A 16,536-nucleotide genomic window follows, 5' to 3' on the forward strand; every position below is an offset into this window, starting at 1 on the left:
AATGTGTGTTTGTAGTTAAGTACGATAACGTTACAAAAAAACCAAAAGTTTTTTATTAAAGTTTATTGATCCTCTTATCCAAATTTCCTGTTGCTCAAAAGTTTTATAAAAAATGCTTTATTTAAAAGTTCGCTTAGAACATTTTCTAAATATATTTAAATTATAGATGATGAGATTGTCTCGAATTCAGGTATCTCTTGAATACACCTATGTACATAGATCCATTGTTTCAAAAGATTATTGCAAATACAGTTGGGACTGCCAGCAAATATTGATTTTAATCGCATAATATAAAAAATAAATATTTTAGACACGCTTTTATCGAACAATGGCATATTGTCGAATTAGGCTGTCTTTCAGAAGTGAGTTGAGTACCGTTGCTGGCTATAAAAGGTAGCCGCTCCACAAGACACTCCACCAAAAACTTTATTGAGATGCCGCGAATGCTTCAGAATCTGCTCCCCCTCATTTGCCTGACGTCCTGGGCTTACGGGCAAACGAACTACTGTGACCCCTCGCTTTGTGGCACCTCCACGCACATTGCCTGCAACAATAATGGTGTAAGTGTTTGGATAAATAGTGCTGTGTAGTGTGGTTGTATAACCCAAAACAGTTCAGGAGAATGAAATGATTGTTAAAATGATAAAAATATGAAAAAACAACTATATACCATATAGAACATTTTTTCTTGCTCTTCTTTTGTATAAAATATTTGAAGATGTAAGATCGACCGGGAATTGTATAACAAATGTCAGTTTATTTTTATCGAATGATAAAAATTGAGATTGAATAATCTATTGAGATATTTAGTCCGTAAATTGAATTTCTTCTGAAATTCTACAAAAATGGCAAAAAATGTGTAAAATGTAAACCTAAACATAATGTGGATACATTTTTTTTTTACTTTCGTAGTGGAACTATTTACCATAAAGTGACAATTTAAAAAATTGCAATTTTTGTTTTGTTTTGTGCTTAACAGGCGTGGGCATCGACGTGTCCTACCAGTCCCAGTCCAACAGCCAAAAACTTTGGAGCCTCGGATCAGCAGCTGATTCTTAAGATGCACAACTACCGTCGGAACCGACTGGCCAGCGGACTCCTGACCAAGTACAAGGCAGCGAAGCGGATGGCAACCATGCGCTGGGACGCCGAACTGGCAACCCTGGCTGCCCTCAATGTAAAGCAGTGCAAGATGAACCACGACGCTTGCCACAACACGAAGAAGTTCAAGGCCAGTGGCCAGAACCTGGCCATATACGGCTATTCGGGGCCCCAGTCAGGAAAGACAGTAAGGGAGCTGATCATCGCATCCATTAATATGTGGTGGAACGAGAAGAAGGACGCCAACATGGCTGTAATTAACAAGTATCCAAGCAGTTGGTCCGGGCCGTAAGTTATTCGCTAATTCATGTACATACATACATATGTATGTATGTCCATTACTAGAAAAAAATATTTTCGAATTTATACATACATATACATATATGTAATTGAATACTATAGGTGTATTATATAGATGTATATTTATATATTTAAAGCATTTATTTTTATCACTAACGCTTGAAAATATTTAAGAACTATGTATACAATATGTACATAAGTAGGTATGATATTGAGTTTGAAAATATTTTGAATATTATAACTTTCTATTCAGTACTACATAGTACATACATACATACCTCACCAGTTCTTAACAAAAAATATTCTAACAGCACCCAATTTTTTGTATATTATTTTTTTATCAGGCAAATTGGACATTTCACGGCGATGGCGCAGGAGAAGAACACACATTGTGGATGCGCCGCCGCATTCTACTACGAGAACGGAATGAACTGGTTCCTGATGGCCTGCAACTACGCCACCACCAACTGGGTGGGTGAGCCGGTCTACCAAAGGGGTGTCAAGGCCTCCGGCTGCAAGAAGGGCACCAATGTAAACTATCCGGGACTCTGCAAGGTGTCTGAGGTATATAATGTGTAACCGGATGGAAATCACAATTAAATTTTTCGCAAAGTGAAATGTTAACAGTTGATTAAATATGGCAGCAACACACTTAGTTTTTGCAAGTTTTAATTACCTTCTAGGTGATTTCAGTTGAATTAACATTTGTGTGGCGTAAACAAGGAAAATATTTATGCACGTGCCCTAACATAAGCAATTAATATTAATATTTATTTTATGTATTTATGTAATATATTTGCATATGCGAAACTACACTTCAGACTATTTTTATTCGCTTATAAACTACATTATAGTGAATTGTCGCAGTTTTTTTTTCTAAGGAAATAACAAAACCGGTTCTTATTTGAGGACATTATTTAAGGGTACTTTCTATACGAAGATTTCTAGGTATATCCTTGCAGAGGGATAAAGTATCCTTTCTTGGTCAAAAGTAATGAAAGTCCGAACGGCCAAAATGACCAGGATCGGTCGACTGTATAAAGCTGCCATATAACTGATTGATCGGAACTTTCATAACTTTTGTGTTTTTTAAATAAGAAGGTTAACTGTCCGATCGACCGATCTATTTCATAAGGATCGGGCGATTTTATGTAGCTGCATACAAATAAATGATCGGAAGTGGCAAACTTTTATAATTGTGAAAATTACAACTTGGGATTTTCCCAAATTGCATATAATACGCAATTGGAGTCCATTTAAATGCAAGGGTATACAACTTCGGCCGCCCGATTTGTCTTTCCTTTCTTGTTTTAAACTGTCAATTAATTCATATATATGATCATATCATGATTTCATCTATAATCTATATGTACATATAGCTTCATAATTCATCAATAGCTTTCATAATTCCTGGGAATTTCAGGGCTGTAGAAACAATATGAAGTACACAACTATTACTATTTAAATACTAGAGCCTTCTTAGAAACTCCAGACAAGACTGTTGCTTTTGTTTATTACCACACAATCTCTAAGATAATGGAGCAATATAAAATAAATAAAATAATTTTCAGTGCTAGGCTTCATTTTTATACCCTTGCAGACGGTATTACAATTTTGGTCAAAAATGTGCAACGGAGTCAAGGAGACGTCTTAAAACTTGGAACCTTTTTACCTTAATATAAAAGTCGGAACGGCATATTTTCGAAATTCATATTATCAAAAATCTTTAAAAAATAATTTAATTCGACATTTAACCATTGAAAGGGTATTCAAATTTCCTGTTGGATTTAAAAGAATTTTTATACCCTATATAGTGATAAGGTTTACAAAGAAAAGGGTTATCAAATATAGGGCTTTCAAATAAATCTTGAGAAAAAACATAAGAGAGAGCCGTCTTTGATTAACGGTACAAAATATTTGCATTAAAATATCTCTTAAATAAATAAAAAAGTCAAACAATTTCCTATAACAGCATTGAATGGCATATTCGTTTTACTCTGAGCTGATGATGGAAAATTACTCACTGCAGAGGATTGAATAAAGATTCTGTTTTGTTTTCAACTTGTTTTGCGTATTACTTGGGTCTACTGGCATAACACCTGCCCCCATTCTCGTAGAATTAAAAACAATCGGTTGTGATTACGATGCCGACGTTGAATTGTGTATCACTCCAATCGGATGACGTATTTTGGGGACGATTGGGGGGATCGTTGTTTGAGCATCCCGCAAACCCAAGGGGGGTACTACCTGACTCAGCTGGGGAACAATCGAGACATTCTGTTGGCAAATATTTAATCAAATGTTGATAAAAACTGAGCAACCAAAGTTCCCCCATATCGGCGGCGGCGAGTTTTTTCCATAAAAGGAGGAGACGCTGCGGAAAGGGCCAGCAATTACGTCTGGCAACAGAAATGCGCAACACCATTGTGACCATCGTCTGCCTCCTGGCCCTGGGGGTCGTCTCCGCCACCGATTACTGCAAAAAGAGCTGCGGCGGCACTAAAAACCTGGGATGCGACAATAATGGGGTGAGTTTTCTATTACGAAGAAGCCTATCGATCGGTTTAGGGAGTTTCAGTTGGTGTCGGGTGGTAGACATACATGGAGGCATACAACCAAAGTTTTTTTTCTCTAAAAAATATCATGAACAATTTAATAATTTATTATATCAAAAATATTAACCTGGAACTTGGAAGCGTATCACTCATTATACCCTTGCAGAGGGTCAAAATTTTTGGTAATTTTGGTCAAAAGTGTGCAACGCAGTGAAGGAGACATCTCCGACCCTATAAAGTATAAATATTCTTGATCAGGATCACCTCCTGATTCGATATAAGCATGTCCGTCTGTCTGGCTCTACGCAAACTAGTCTCTCAGTTTTAAAACGAGTTGAATCGAGTTGAAATTTTGCACACATCCTTGTTTTGTTTGCAGGCAGTATATAAGTCGGAACGGACGGGATCGGTCGACTATATCCTATAGCTGCCTGATACTGATACTAGCTGCCTAACTGATTGATCGGAAATGCCATAACTTTGGTGTTTTTTAAGTTAGAAGGTTGGGATTTTCCACACATTTTATATTTGGCCAAAATGTACAAAATTTTATGAGGATCGGCCGATTATATCCTATAGCTGTCATAGAACGATCGGAATTGGCATAACTTTGTTGTTTTTTAAGTTAGAAAGATCTATTTATTTTAAGTTCTATTTTGAACAAAATAATCTGATTTGCCGAATTCCATAAGGATCGGTCGACTATATCCTATAGCTGCCATATAACTGAACGATCAGAAATGGCATAACTTTGGTGTTTTTTAAGCTGGAATGATGGTTCTTTCTACGGATTTCATTTTGGTCAATCTTATTTGTTAAAATTTCATAAGGTTCGGCCGACTATATCCGATAGCCGCCATATAACTAAACAATCAGAAATGGCACAACCTAAACTGCAAGGGTATATCAACTTCGGCTCTGTCCGAAGTTAGCTTTCCTTTCTTGTTTAGAAATGATCTTTGTGTGAACGCGGCAATGAATATTGTTGAATATTTAGTCGATTATTTAATTTAATTATGGGATCTTTGTAGGCATGGGACTCTAGCTGCCCCTCGGACGCCACGCTGCTGACCCTCAGTGCCGCAGAGAAGCAGGCCATCGTGGACAGGACGAACGAGTACCGAAACATTATCGCTGGGGGTTTGAACGCCAACCTGAGTGCCGCGTGCCGCATGGCTACCATCAAGTGGAACGACGAACTGGCCTACCTAGCCTCCCTCAATGTGAAGAGCTGCGCCATGCGCCACGATGGATGCCACAACACAGACGCTTTCGACTGGTCCGGTCAGAACCTGGCCTGGATGGGCTGGTACAGTCCCCTCAACGTGACCCATTACGTACAGTGGGGCGTCGATATGTGGTACGGCGAAGCAGTCTACACAAAGCAGGCCTACATTGACGCCTACCCCTCGAACTACCAGGGTCCGGCCATCGGTCACTTCACCGTCCTGGTGGCGGACCGGAACACGGAAGTAGGCTGTGCAGTCTCTACCTATTCCGTGTCCGGCAAGCCCTACAAGGCCTTCCTCATGGCCTGCAATTACGCTGCTACCAACGTCCTGGGCATCAAGATGTACAGCTCTTGCCCCAAAGCTCCCGCCTCCAAGTGCACAACGGGAACCAATCCCAACTACAAGTACCTGTGCAGCTCCAAAGAGGTCTACGACGTCAACAATCTCTTCTATTAATTGGGAAGTTTTCTCGAAAATAAACGCATATAACGGCAGCATATCCGGCAGCTAAGAGATTTGTGTGTTTGGGAGATAAGATATGGGCTAGGTCTTCAAGTTTAATGCACGGCCGTGTTCAGAGGGTTCCATCATATCCTTTATTATAAATTTAGAGAGGGTAATATAAATGTATTCAAAAGTGCGCAACTTAGTTAAGGACACATCACCACTTACATAGGTTTTCGGATAACATATATTTTAAATTTGTTACCACCACTGCTTTGAAACAACAAAGAAAAGCTTGCAGTGAAGTGGTAGTGTCTTTCATAAGATAAATATCAGATGAGATGCGTATCGCAAATACCGGATGTAGTTGTCTGGTCGTGGTTAGAATTTTATCTTACAGAAAAAATACATTTTTATAAAATACAAATTGTATACAGCTACAGAATATAGATGGCCGATCCTCGTGATCTTATTTAGTAGATTTGTAGATATATAGAAAGTTTTTTGAGACACTTACTAGCTCTAAAAACGCCTAAGTTATGTCATTTCCGATCAATCAGATCAAAAAAATCGTTTACATATGCACTTACATGCTACATGCAAAGGAAAGAAGGATGTGTTTTAACTTAAACCTTTTAAGTTTAAGGATCGATTGATTTAAAACAGAGATCCTAGTTTACATACATATAATACATACTTGATAGGGTCAAAGAGAGATTCAATGCATTACACATCTTGGACTATAATACACTCTGCAAGTGTATAAAAATCTAATTTATCGATATTTCGGAATATCATCAACAACTCTTCTGCAAAGATTGGACTGAACCCGGTGGTTTTAATTAAATGGCGGCCATATATTTGTGACTAATTAAAGATAGTCAAGAGCTGTTTACTAAATTAAACACGAGCGCTGCGAACTGAGGAAGCAGCCCATAAATTGAATCTATCAGTTCGGATAAGGTTCAAGTTTCACGACGACGGTAATGGTCTGGAAATAGGTTTCAACCTACCCCAAGACACCCTTTGGTTGTATTATCGGTCTCATTTCTATTTGATTATTTTATGAGGATTGGGAACTTTTCGAAACTTTCTTTAATATTTTAAAGTTATTGAAATATGTTTTGTTGTTTATATGTAAAAGCATTCTTTAATTGAAGCCATTTTTAGACCTTATCCAAATCTAAGAACCAAACAAATTGCCACCAGTATATATTGTTGGATGATTAGATTACCGACTTTTTTTTATTCTTTAAGTAATAAAAATTAAATTAGTTTGTTTATAGTTTAAGCAAACCTTTTTATTAAGAGTGATACCTCTTGATTTTCTTTGACATGATAAAGGGTGAGTGATGATTATACTTAACAATATACGAACACTACGGATTATACGCAATATGTATACTGATGATGACTTCTTAGATACCCATGGATCATCTCCTGAGGAAATTGAAAAGATTTTCTAAATTAGGAGAAAAGGTGGCATTTGTTTTTTATCTAAATATTTATTTCAGACCGAAAAGTCAGAGGGTTCTTAATGACAAAATATAGTGAAAACGTCAAACTTTTCAAGGATTACTTTAACGCATAAAGCTTGTTCTACATGCTATTTATACCACGAAATTTTCGAAAGTCTAATGCAGCTTGTGGTGGAAGCTAGTAGCTACAGTTAAGTTTCATCCTTAAAGTAAAGGAGGAAATAATGCGGCTCATATTGGTGGAACCGATTGGTTTTCCTTAAAATACAAATAAAATAAGAAAAGCAGAGAGGCGCTCGATGGTGGATTTTGTACGTCCACCGCAAAATAATACGGGTTTTGGCGTGAAAACTATAATATTAAAGGCTTAAATCCAAATAAAAAAAAAATATGTAAATAAGGGAGAGTCCTGCCTAGATCGAAGACGGAGGCAGACTGATCTTGCATTATTGAATGTTTATTAAAAAGATATCAACTTTTAAGGTTTATGTCCAGATTTGTGAAAAGGGTTAAAAAGTAAAATATTCAACCTTGGTCATAAAATCGCACTATGATGTCTACATGGAAAACACAATGGGTAATGCCCATGTATGTAAGCATATTTTGAAACCTATTTTGCAGCCTTACGATTCATTCCCTGCTTTGTTTTGTTAGGAACCTTGGCAAATATTCCCATCACACCACCGGAGGAAACCGATTGGCACAGAACAGAATAAGTAACCCGTATATGAAGTGCGGTGATTAGATTACACCTGTGTGTCTGCCATGTGCGGCAATTTGAATGGAGCTCGGCTAGGTCGGCAAATGATTTACGGTGACTCTTAGGTGATAAGTGGCCATTCGAAGAGCCATATAAGCTCACCGTCTACAGAGGAGATTCATAGTAATCGCTGAAAATCGAAGGCACTATGAAGCTCGCTCTGTTCGCAATCCTGATGGTGGTGGTCCTGGGAGTGTCCCGGGCCACCGACTACTGCTCGTGGGACATCTGCAACGGTGGCAGCCACATCGCCTGCGGGCACAGCAACTGGTGGGACAGCGCCTGCCCCGGAGATGCGCAGCTGATCGACATCAACGACGATTATAAGTGGGTCTTTGTCCACTCCCACAACGACAAGCGCAACTACATCGCTGGCGGATACGATCCCAACCATAATGCCGCATGCCGTATGGCCACCATGGAGTGGGATGACGAGCTGGCCTACCTTGCCTCCCTCAACGTCCGCCAGTGCAACATGGTGCACGACAGCTGCCACAACACCGACTCCTTCAAGTACTCCGGGCAGAACCTGGCGTGGCAGGCCTACTCCGGCGATCTGCCCGACATGGGCTACATCCTCGATAACAGCGTCCAGATGTGGTTCGATGAGGTCCACAACTCCAACAGTGGCATAATCTCCGGAGGCTACCCCGCTGGCTACAGTGGACCGTAAGTGAAAACGATTTGATTGTGATTTGAAATTCCTGTCGATAACAAAAGTATTACTGCGAAGTGGTTCAGTTGCCTAGGATACGTTTTTTTGTAATTTTTTTTGTAGTGAAGTTAAATATGTGCCACAGATAAAAATACACAGATATTATTACTGAAGTGCCGAAGTGCTGAAGTGGAGTGGCGATTTCAGTGAAGTATCAGCCTTCGCTTCGACAAGTAATTTTGTTTGTTTCTACGAAAGAATCTATTACTATCCTATCTATCCTTATTTCTAAAGCTAACCCATTTTTTGTTGAGCTTGAAGTTTATAAGTCCAAACGACATGGGCTTGTTCATCAACGACTATGTAACAAGAAGAATTCCATCCGATTTTTTGAAAATAGTTTTTTGCAAATTTTGGCCAAGAGGCTATTAAAATTTAAGACTGCATTTTTAAAACAATACAATAACTTTTCTGAAGCATTTACAAGAGTTAGCTCGACCCAATTTTGTTTCATATTTGCTATAATACAAAGTGATTGACTTAAGATTATTTCGATATATATTCGATTTATTATATTCTTTTAAGATAATAAGTCAAATTTAAAAACAGTTTATTTTTCAGACGCATCTAATTTTTTCCCCTAATTTGTTCGCTAGACACATTAGACATAGTAAAAGAAAAACGAGAAAATAGCTAAAATGCTAAATGCTTTTACTGCTTTACAAACATTTAAAAAAAATTAAAATTCCATGCAAGGGTAAATAATTAATCTTTTACCGACACGGTACTTGTAGTGGGAAAACAAATAATTAAAAGAAAGAAGTTTTGATTTCAGGACGATATTTTCAACACGGCAGTTTTTGCAATTTTCCCACATGAATACGTTATCTCGCCTTTCGAATTTTTCTAGTTCTTTGTTTGAATTAATATATTTTTGCTATTATATGCAAGATAAGGTATTTTAAATTGAGCCTTGAAAACTGAATCACAACTAAAAGTTATATTCTAAATTAAAAATACAACACCTTAGTTACAAAGATTACAAATAAAAAGAGATCTTTTATATTTATTTTAAATATTTCGGTTTTAGTTTAAGTGGCTAAACCTTTAACCTTGGTGTTTATATACAAAGATTGTAGAGACCTTTGATAACAATTTTAATTATTTTAAAGTCTCATTTATTAGTGGTTGTTAATTGAACAAGTTTGAAAAAAGTTCTCACGGGTCACAAAAAATGCATTTAAATAGGGTCAAAGCCCGATGACGAATCTAGATTTAATGGACCAAGCAGTCAGTCAAGAAGTTAAATTTGTTGTTGAGTAAACAGACTTTTTATCATTAAAAATTTAGATATTTTTTTTTTCATAAAGAAAACAAGTAGGTAGTTCAAGATGTTATTCATCGAGCACAATAAAAAATTTTGATATATATTCTCGACAAAATCCTATCTTATTGAACGGTATTCCACTTTAATGGAAACTTTTTGTATTCTCTTTCTTGAACCCTTAGTGCTATTGGTCACTTCACCGTGATGATGTCCGAGAGGAACACTCGTCTGGGCTGTGCCGCTGCCCGTTACAACCGCGACGGATGGAACCAGGTCCTTGTGGCATGCAACTACGCTACCACGAACATGATCGGCCGCGAGATTTACTCGAGCTGCGACTACGGATCCCAGGGCTGCAGTTCTGGAAGCAACGGCGAGTTCGGTAATCTCTGCTCTAACTCCGAGTGGTATGACGTCAACAGTTGGTAAACATACCAGGAAAAATAATCCTCCATATTAGAGCCTCAATAATAAAAGCATTTGGCAAAAATTTCGTAGATTTTGTTTTTCCATTTGGGGTTTCCTTTTTTAGTTTGATGGTTGATTTGTTCATTAATATAAAGTAGAATACTCATATTCTGGACATATTTTTTTATTCCAATTTCTGGTCTAATCTAGAGCACTGAAATTAAGAGTTGACAATTGATCGGGTAAAGTAAAGCGTTATCATTACACAGGCTGACAATATCCAACTTTGTTTTTCCTCCACGCCTAATTTTACCTGCTCCATAACCTTTAGGCTGCCCTGAACCAAAGTCTAGAAGAAACATAGGTTCTATCACCCACAGTTTCCGCGGTACACCTAAGAGAAGAAATTGATCAAATTTTACCACAATTTTACCACAATATTGAATTATGTAGACCATGCAATGGCTATGACCATCATTGTTTTTAGTACATATCATTTTTGAAATGTATGTGTACCAACTAAAATTAACAAGAAAGGAAAGCTAATTTCGGGCGGAGCCGATGTTGATATACCCTTGCAGTTAAGGTTGTTCCATTTCAGATCGCTTAGATATATGGCGTCCATAGGATATACACTGCCGCTCAACTGAATAGGTTTGACTTCTTTTTTAGACTTAGAACATAATATCTTCATAACGAGCACTCGGATTTAAACCAAATAATTTTTTTTAAGTAAAACGATCAATTCTTTATAAAATACAAAAGTTTTTTTTTTTTTGGTTTGGTTTTTATATTTTTTTTATTTTTTTTTCAAAAACATAGCTGAAAACCTACATTATTTTTGGCTCAAGTGAATAGGTTTGACCAACAAAACTATTAAAAAAAATTATTCACAGCAATATTTCATGGTACTTGGTAACTTAAAGAATAAAAGACATTATTTCTGAATTATTTAATATTTGGTATGACCCCCCCTATTCTTAATTATTCCAAACATTCGATTTGATAAGGAATCGTAATATTTTTCAATTTCACTCAGTGAAATAGTTGCCCAGGCTTTTTTAATCGCTTCAACCAGGGTTGCCGAGTCTTGAAATTGTCTTCCCCCTTCATACACTCTCCTGGATAAAAGTCCCCAAATGTTCTCGATAATATTTATGTCTGGGGAGTATGGCGGCCACTCGAGCAAGTTCACATTCTGGTCCTTAATCCACTGTTTTGTAACCCGGGCTGTATGGATGGGGGCGTTGTCTTGTTGGTACGTCCATTGAATAGGTCCAAAAATTTCGGAAAACTGGGGAAAAGCCTTTTGGAGCACAGTCTTGTAGACATTTGCATTCATCTTTGATGAAACAAACTGCAGCTCGCAAGTTCCATAAAACGATATGGCTCCCCAAACCATTACGCCTCCTGTACAGGAGTGATGACGACTCAAAAAGCATTCCTCTTTTCGCATATCGTGAAAATAATAGTTGTAGCCATCCGGTCCGTCGAGATTGAACTTTTTTTCATCGGAGAAGACCACAGCCTTCCACTCCTTGTTCCATGTCATGTGATCCCGCGCAAATCGAAGTCGCGCTTCCTTCCGTGCATCATTGAGAGGAGGTTTTTTTTTTATTTTTAATCTCTTTAAGTGTTTAGCACTCCGAATAACTCGTTTTACCGTTGCCAAACTAGCATTTACACCGCATTCATCCCTGATTTTACTGGCAGACAGGTGGGAATTCGAAGCAGTTCGAAGGATTAATCGCCTCTCTGATGCCGTCGTAGCATATTTTTTTCCTCCTATCATTTTTTTCCCGTAATCGGCTTCATTACGAAGAAAATTGCTTACCACGTTTTGACTTCGACCAATCTTCTTTGCTATTTCATTATGTTTTAGGCCAGATTCAATATAGCCTTTAATTTGACCTTTTTCAAAATCGGTTAAAGATTTTCCGCGACCCATATTAAAAAAAAATTGTAGCAATTACTTTAGATTTAAGTAAACAAAAGAAATTATATGTTTTCAATCACGCAGTCAGTCACAAAGTGAAGTCAAAGTTGTCCAACCTAATCAGATGAGCCAAAAATAGAACACACATTTAGCGAATTTCACGATGAAAGCAAAATTCTGATTTACCGTTGCATACAACCCGTTAAATTTTTGTTTTCATATTATGAGAAAACAAATGAATGTTCAAAACAAAAAAGAAAGAATGCACAAATGCCATAGGAACAAAGAGAGAAATAAAAATAGAAGAAATAATTTTCAAACCTATTCAGTTGAGCGGCACTGTAGTCCCCCTTATGAAATTTAGCAGATCGGATTATATTGCCCAAAATAGAATCTGTACCAAGTCCCATCTTTCTAACTTAAAAAACAGCAAAGTTATGCCAATTCCGATCATTCAGGTATATGGCAGCTACAGGATAAAGGCGGCCGATCCTTATGAAATTTGGCAAATTAGATTATTTTGTCCAAAATAGAATTTTTCCAAGTCCCATCTTTCTAACTTAAAAAACACCAAAATTATGCCAATTCCAATCGTTCTATCACAGCTATAATTTTTACATAAATTTTTTACATAAGATACCTAAAAATAACATGTGTGGAAAGTTCCAACGCTCTAACTTAAAAAACACCAAAGTTATGGCATTTCCGATCAATCAGTTATATGGCAGCTATAGGATCAGTTATATGGCAGTGGTTGAAGGCTAATTTGTTTAAAATAAAAAAATAATAGAAAATAGTAATATTTTAAAATTGAATACAATGTTGTCTGCTTAATAAAATCGTGCAATAAGCCGATATCTTCGTCCCAGGCCAGCATCTATTGTTGGCTGTGCGAAAGTGTCTCACATGCCAAATGTGCTGGCCTTACTGCATGTGTCTCGGATGCCACATCCCGCCGTGTTGGCCTCCATTATTGCTGCAGTGGGTGCCGGGCTGTCCAAGATGAAATGAGATCATTCATGCGACAGACCAAGAGTGGGTTTAAAGATTTGATCGTCGGTTTCCGAAAAATCAATGATCAACTCAGTGCGCTGGATGTTCAATTCAATAGCCTTCAGCTGTTGAATGAATCTCCAAAGCGGAAAAAATCTGCTACTAGTGAAGTTGCAGCTCCAGAGATCGCGGGACAGCTGGATCCTCCCGCAATAATGCAGCCGCTCATTTCCCTTGCTACTCCAAGAGCAGGGACGGTAAATGAAAATTCAGCACCCGAAGCAGAGCATAACTTGTCTGCTTTGTCCTCCATGGCATCACTCCAAGTGATTCCTAGGAATACCCTAGAATTAACTTAGAATCAAAACTTCCTCACTTTTTCTTAAAGCGAACGGACGTGTTTTTTTTGTGCGCACTGCGTTTTGAAAAATCTTTATTTATTATAATAATTATAAACAATCCGGTGTTTATTTTTATTTATTTACATAAACCCGATTCTTTTCATCCCAAACATCCGATTCGCTTCGCGTGTGCAGTGATATATTTGGAGGTAAAATAATAAATTTATTAATATTCTTCCAAACATAGCACTGCTCTGCTTCTTCATCCTTTACGGTGTTGCTTCTTTTGTCTCACACTAGATTCTTATCTATATTCTTTGCTCTTATACTAACTCTCACTAATCGCCCTCTTTATTCTCCCTTTTTCGACTCTTTGGCACAGTGGTTCACGGTACGTCAATAATAAAAATAATATATTCATAATGGAATTTAAACTTGTCTGTGGTTTGAAGTCTTGTAATAAGACAATCTCTTCATCCCAGCCTACCATCCACTGCTGGCTATGTGAAAACGTTTTACACGCTAAGTGTGCCGGGTTCACGGCCTCAGTTTCGGATGCCATCTCACGTAGGTCTGGTCTCCACTTTTGCTGTGACGGTTGTCGTGCTGTTCAGGACGAAATGAGATCGTTCATGAGACAGACTAAAAGTGGATTTAAAGAGCTGGTTAGCGGTTTTCGTAAAATCAACGACCAACTCTGTGCGCTAGATACACAGTTTAGTAGTCTTCAACTACTAAATGAGTCTCCAAAGCGTAAGAAATCTGCTTTTAGTGATGTGCCCGTGGCGAAAAGTCTTCAGCCTATTCAGCCGACAACTATGCAGCCGCTCATATCTCTGGCCACCCCAAGGGCCGGACCTGGGAAAAATTCGGTTTCCGAATATCTCAGCATAAACGAGCAATTTTCCGATATGTCCTCTGTGGCATCGCTTCAAGTGATACCACCAGACCCAATAATTGAAACCCCCTTAAAAGTCACCGAACAGGGCAATCAAGCTTCCGGACCCCCGGTACGAACTGATGCTGCCATACTCGTTACGGCGGCACCAAAACCCTTGCAGGTGATCCCACCATCGAAACACATATTTGTTTCCCGGCTTGCCCCTGATACTTCTGAGATTGATCTCTCGGCTTACATCAAAGCCAAATCAAAAGCCGACATAAAGGTGGCAGATATAACTAAATTTAAATATAACTACACCAGGCATACGTCATCTTTCAAAATACGTGTGCCCGCGCAGATGTTCAAGACGATTTGTTCCGCCAGTTTCTGGCCAGAGAACATTTTCGTCCAAGAACATCAGCCAAGTACGGTGAAGAAAAAAATGACCAAACCTGTGGGAGTGAAACTCCCACATGTTAGAGCCACTGACCAACCTTCCACGTCAGCTTCAAAAAACTAATGCCTTCACTAACACTTACCTATCAGAATACTAGAGGGTTACGAAGTAAGCTTCCCAAACTGTATTCTGATAGTTCTTTCTTTGCATCTCACATTATAGTCTTTACAGAAACTTGGTTAAAGCCGGAGATCTTAAGCTCCGAAGTTTTTCCAAGTAAGTACACCACTTTTAGACGTGATAGAACTCTACGAAGGGGAGGAGGAGTGTTAATTTCTGTAGACTCCAATTTCGCTTCTGAAGAGATTAAATCACAAGAGTTTGGTGACATAGAATTTCTTTGCATTAAAATCATATTGTCCGATAAATCATTATACGTTACGTGCTCCTACGTACCCCCTTCGTCCGAACCGCCCACATACTGGCAACATTTAGACGCTATTAGGTTTGTTTTTGATCGTCTGTCTGATGGTGACCAGCTAGTAGCTCTGGGTGACTTCAATATCCCAGAACTCAGGTGGTCCAATGTTAAAAATTCACCGTCTTTATTGCTGAATTCGCACCATGACTTCCCGGCGGGCATGTTCGACATGTCACTCGGGCAAATTAACCACGTTAGAAATTCTTTAGGTCGGCTGCTGGACTTGTGTTTCGTTTCTGATCCTGATGGAATTACTCTTTCCAGAACTTTACCACTTTCCAACCCAGAGGATCCATATCATCCCACTCTTGAGGTTTTAATAGAAAACAATAACGTAATTGGCCTTAAGCCTACACTTAAATCTCATAAAGTTCGTTTCTTTCGTAAGGCTGACTTTATGAAATTAAATAAGTTAATTTTGGAATTTGATTGGTCCAATCTACTGGCATGTGAAGATGTAAACATTGCCTTAATTAAATTTTATTATACTTTGAATAAATTTTTCGACGTTTGCGTGCCATGGAAATATCCGTCCGTTTCAATTAATCCGCCTTGGTATACAAGGCACCTAGGAAATTTAAAGATCGTTATGTATAGACTTTTAAATAAACATAAAATATCTGGCTGTACAGTTAGTTATTCAAGATACTTAGTAGCTCGGTCCAATTTCACCGTGCATAACGCTGAATGTTATAGGAGTTATATACGCCGCTGCCGGACTCAGTTTACTCAGGATCCGAAGCAGTTTTATAACTTTGTAAACACTAAGCGCAAACATGTATCTTCTCCTCCTATGCTTATGTTTGAGAACTCATATGCGAACACTGATCAGGCAATGGCCGATCTCTTTGCACAGTTTTTTCAAACAACATACTCACCTAGCACCAGTACAGGTCAGCCTTACACTTATAATATCCAATCAGCCAACCTTATATTTTGCCCTTCTTTTGATCAAAGTGGTGTGTTATTGGGTCTTCTTAAAGTCAAGCCCGTGTATTCGCCAGGCCCCGATGGAGTACCAGGCTGTGTTCTGAAGAACTGCGCCGAGGCTCTGTGCAAACCGCTCCTTAAACTCTTTAATCTTTCGCTGGAGACTTCGATCTTTCCCCTTATGTGGAAGGAATCTTACATTATTCCTCTTCATAAAAAAGGGAAAAAATCCGACGCTGCCAATTATAGGGGCATTTCTAAATTGTCAGCAATTCCGAAGCTTTTTGAAAAACTTATCACTCCACATTTGCAACA

At 38.2% G+C, this 16,536-nt stretch overlaps 3 protein-coding genes across 3 annotated transcripts; all 3 read left to right on the forward strand.

The window, feature by feature from the left end:
* The first annotated feature begins 323 nt into the window (after positions 1 to 323).
* LOC6504271 (antigen 5 like allergen Cul n 1) lies at positions 324 to 2,216 on the forward strand. Its single transcript, XM_032452985.2, has 3 exons — positions 324 to 560; positions 980 to 1,389; positions 1,746 to 2,216. Exons 1-3 carry the CDS (start codon positions 435 to 437, stop codon positions 1,978 to 1,980), a joined length of 771 nt encoding a protein of 256 aa, XP_032308876.1. The 5' UTR covers positions 324 to 434; the 3' UTR covers positions 1,981 to 2,216.
* A 1,540-nt stretch (positions 2,217 to 3,756) lies between these two features.
* Positions 3,757 to 5,699, forward strand: LOC6502398 (antigen 5 like allergen Cul n 1). Its single transcript, XM_001967351.4, has 2 exons — positions 3,757 to 3,929; positions 4,988 to 5,699. Exons 1-2 carry the CDS (start codon positions 3,813 to 3,815, stop codon positions 5,642 to 5,644), a joined length of 774 nt encoding a protein of 257 aa, XP_001967387.3. The 5' UTR covers positions 3,757 to 3,812; the 3' UTR covers positions 5,645 to 5,699.
* A 1,751-nt stretch (positions 5,700 to 7,450) lies between these two features.
* LOC6504273 (antigen 5 like allergen Cul n 1) lies at positions 7,451 to 10,349 on the forward strand. Its single transcript, XM_001967352.4, has 3 exons — positions 7,451 to 7,702; positions 7,765 to 8,539; positions 10,035 to 10,349. The coding sequence occupies exons 2-3, from the start codon at positions 8,019 to 8,021 to the stop codon at positions 10,279 to 10,281; spliced, it is 768 nt and encodes a 255-aa protein (XP_001967388.1). The 5' UTR covers positions 7,451 to 7,702; positions 7,765 to 8,018; the 3' UTR covers positions 10,282 to 10,349.
* The last annotated feature ends 6,187 nt before the right edge of the window (positions 10,350 to 16,536 follow it).

Source organism: Drosophila ananassae, chromosome XR (assembly GCF_017639315.1).
Source record: "Drosophila ananassae strain 14024-0371.13 chromosome XR, ASM1763931v2, whole genome shotgun sequence".
Lineage (NCBI taxonomy): Eukaryota > Metazoa > Arthropoda > Insecta > Diptera > Drosophilidae > Drosophila > Drosophila ananassae.

What these genes read in the sequence shown, in the direction of transcription:
- LOC6504271 (XM_032452985.2), top strand. Translation starts at nt 435, where the DNA reads ATGCCGCGAATGCTTCAGAATCTGCTCCCCCTCATTTGCCTGACGTCC. An exon ending in TTGCCTGCAACAATAATGGT is followed by an intron (nt 561 to 979) that starts GTAAGTGTTTGG and finishes TGTGCTTAACAG; the next exon opens with GCGTGGGCATCGACGTGTCC. An exon ending in CCAAGCAGTTGGTCCGGGCC is followed by an intron (nt 1,390 to 1,745) that starts GTAAGTTATTCG and finishes TTTTTTTATCAG; the next exon opens with GCAAATTGGACATTTCACGG.
- LOC6502398 (XM_001967351.4), top strand. Translation starts at nt 3,813, where the DNA reads ATGCGCAACACCATTGTGACCATCGTCTGCCTCCTGGCCCTGGGGGTC. An exon ending in TGGGATGCGACAATAATGGG is followed by an intron (nt 3,930 to 4,987) that starts GTGAGTTTTCTA and finishes GGATCTTTGTAG; the next exon opens with GCATGGGACTCTAGCTGCCC.
- LOC6504273 (XM_001967352.4), top strand. Translation starts at nt 8,019, where the DNA reads ATGAAGCTCGCTCTGTTCGCAATCCTGATGGTGGTGGTCCTGGGAGTG. An exon ending in CCCGCTGGCTACAGTGGACC is followed by an intron (nt 8,540 to 10,034) that starts GTAAGTGAAAAC and finishes TTGAACCCTTAG; the next exon opens with TGCTATTGGTCACTTCACCG.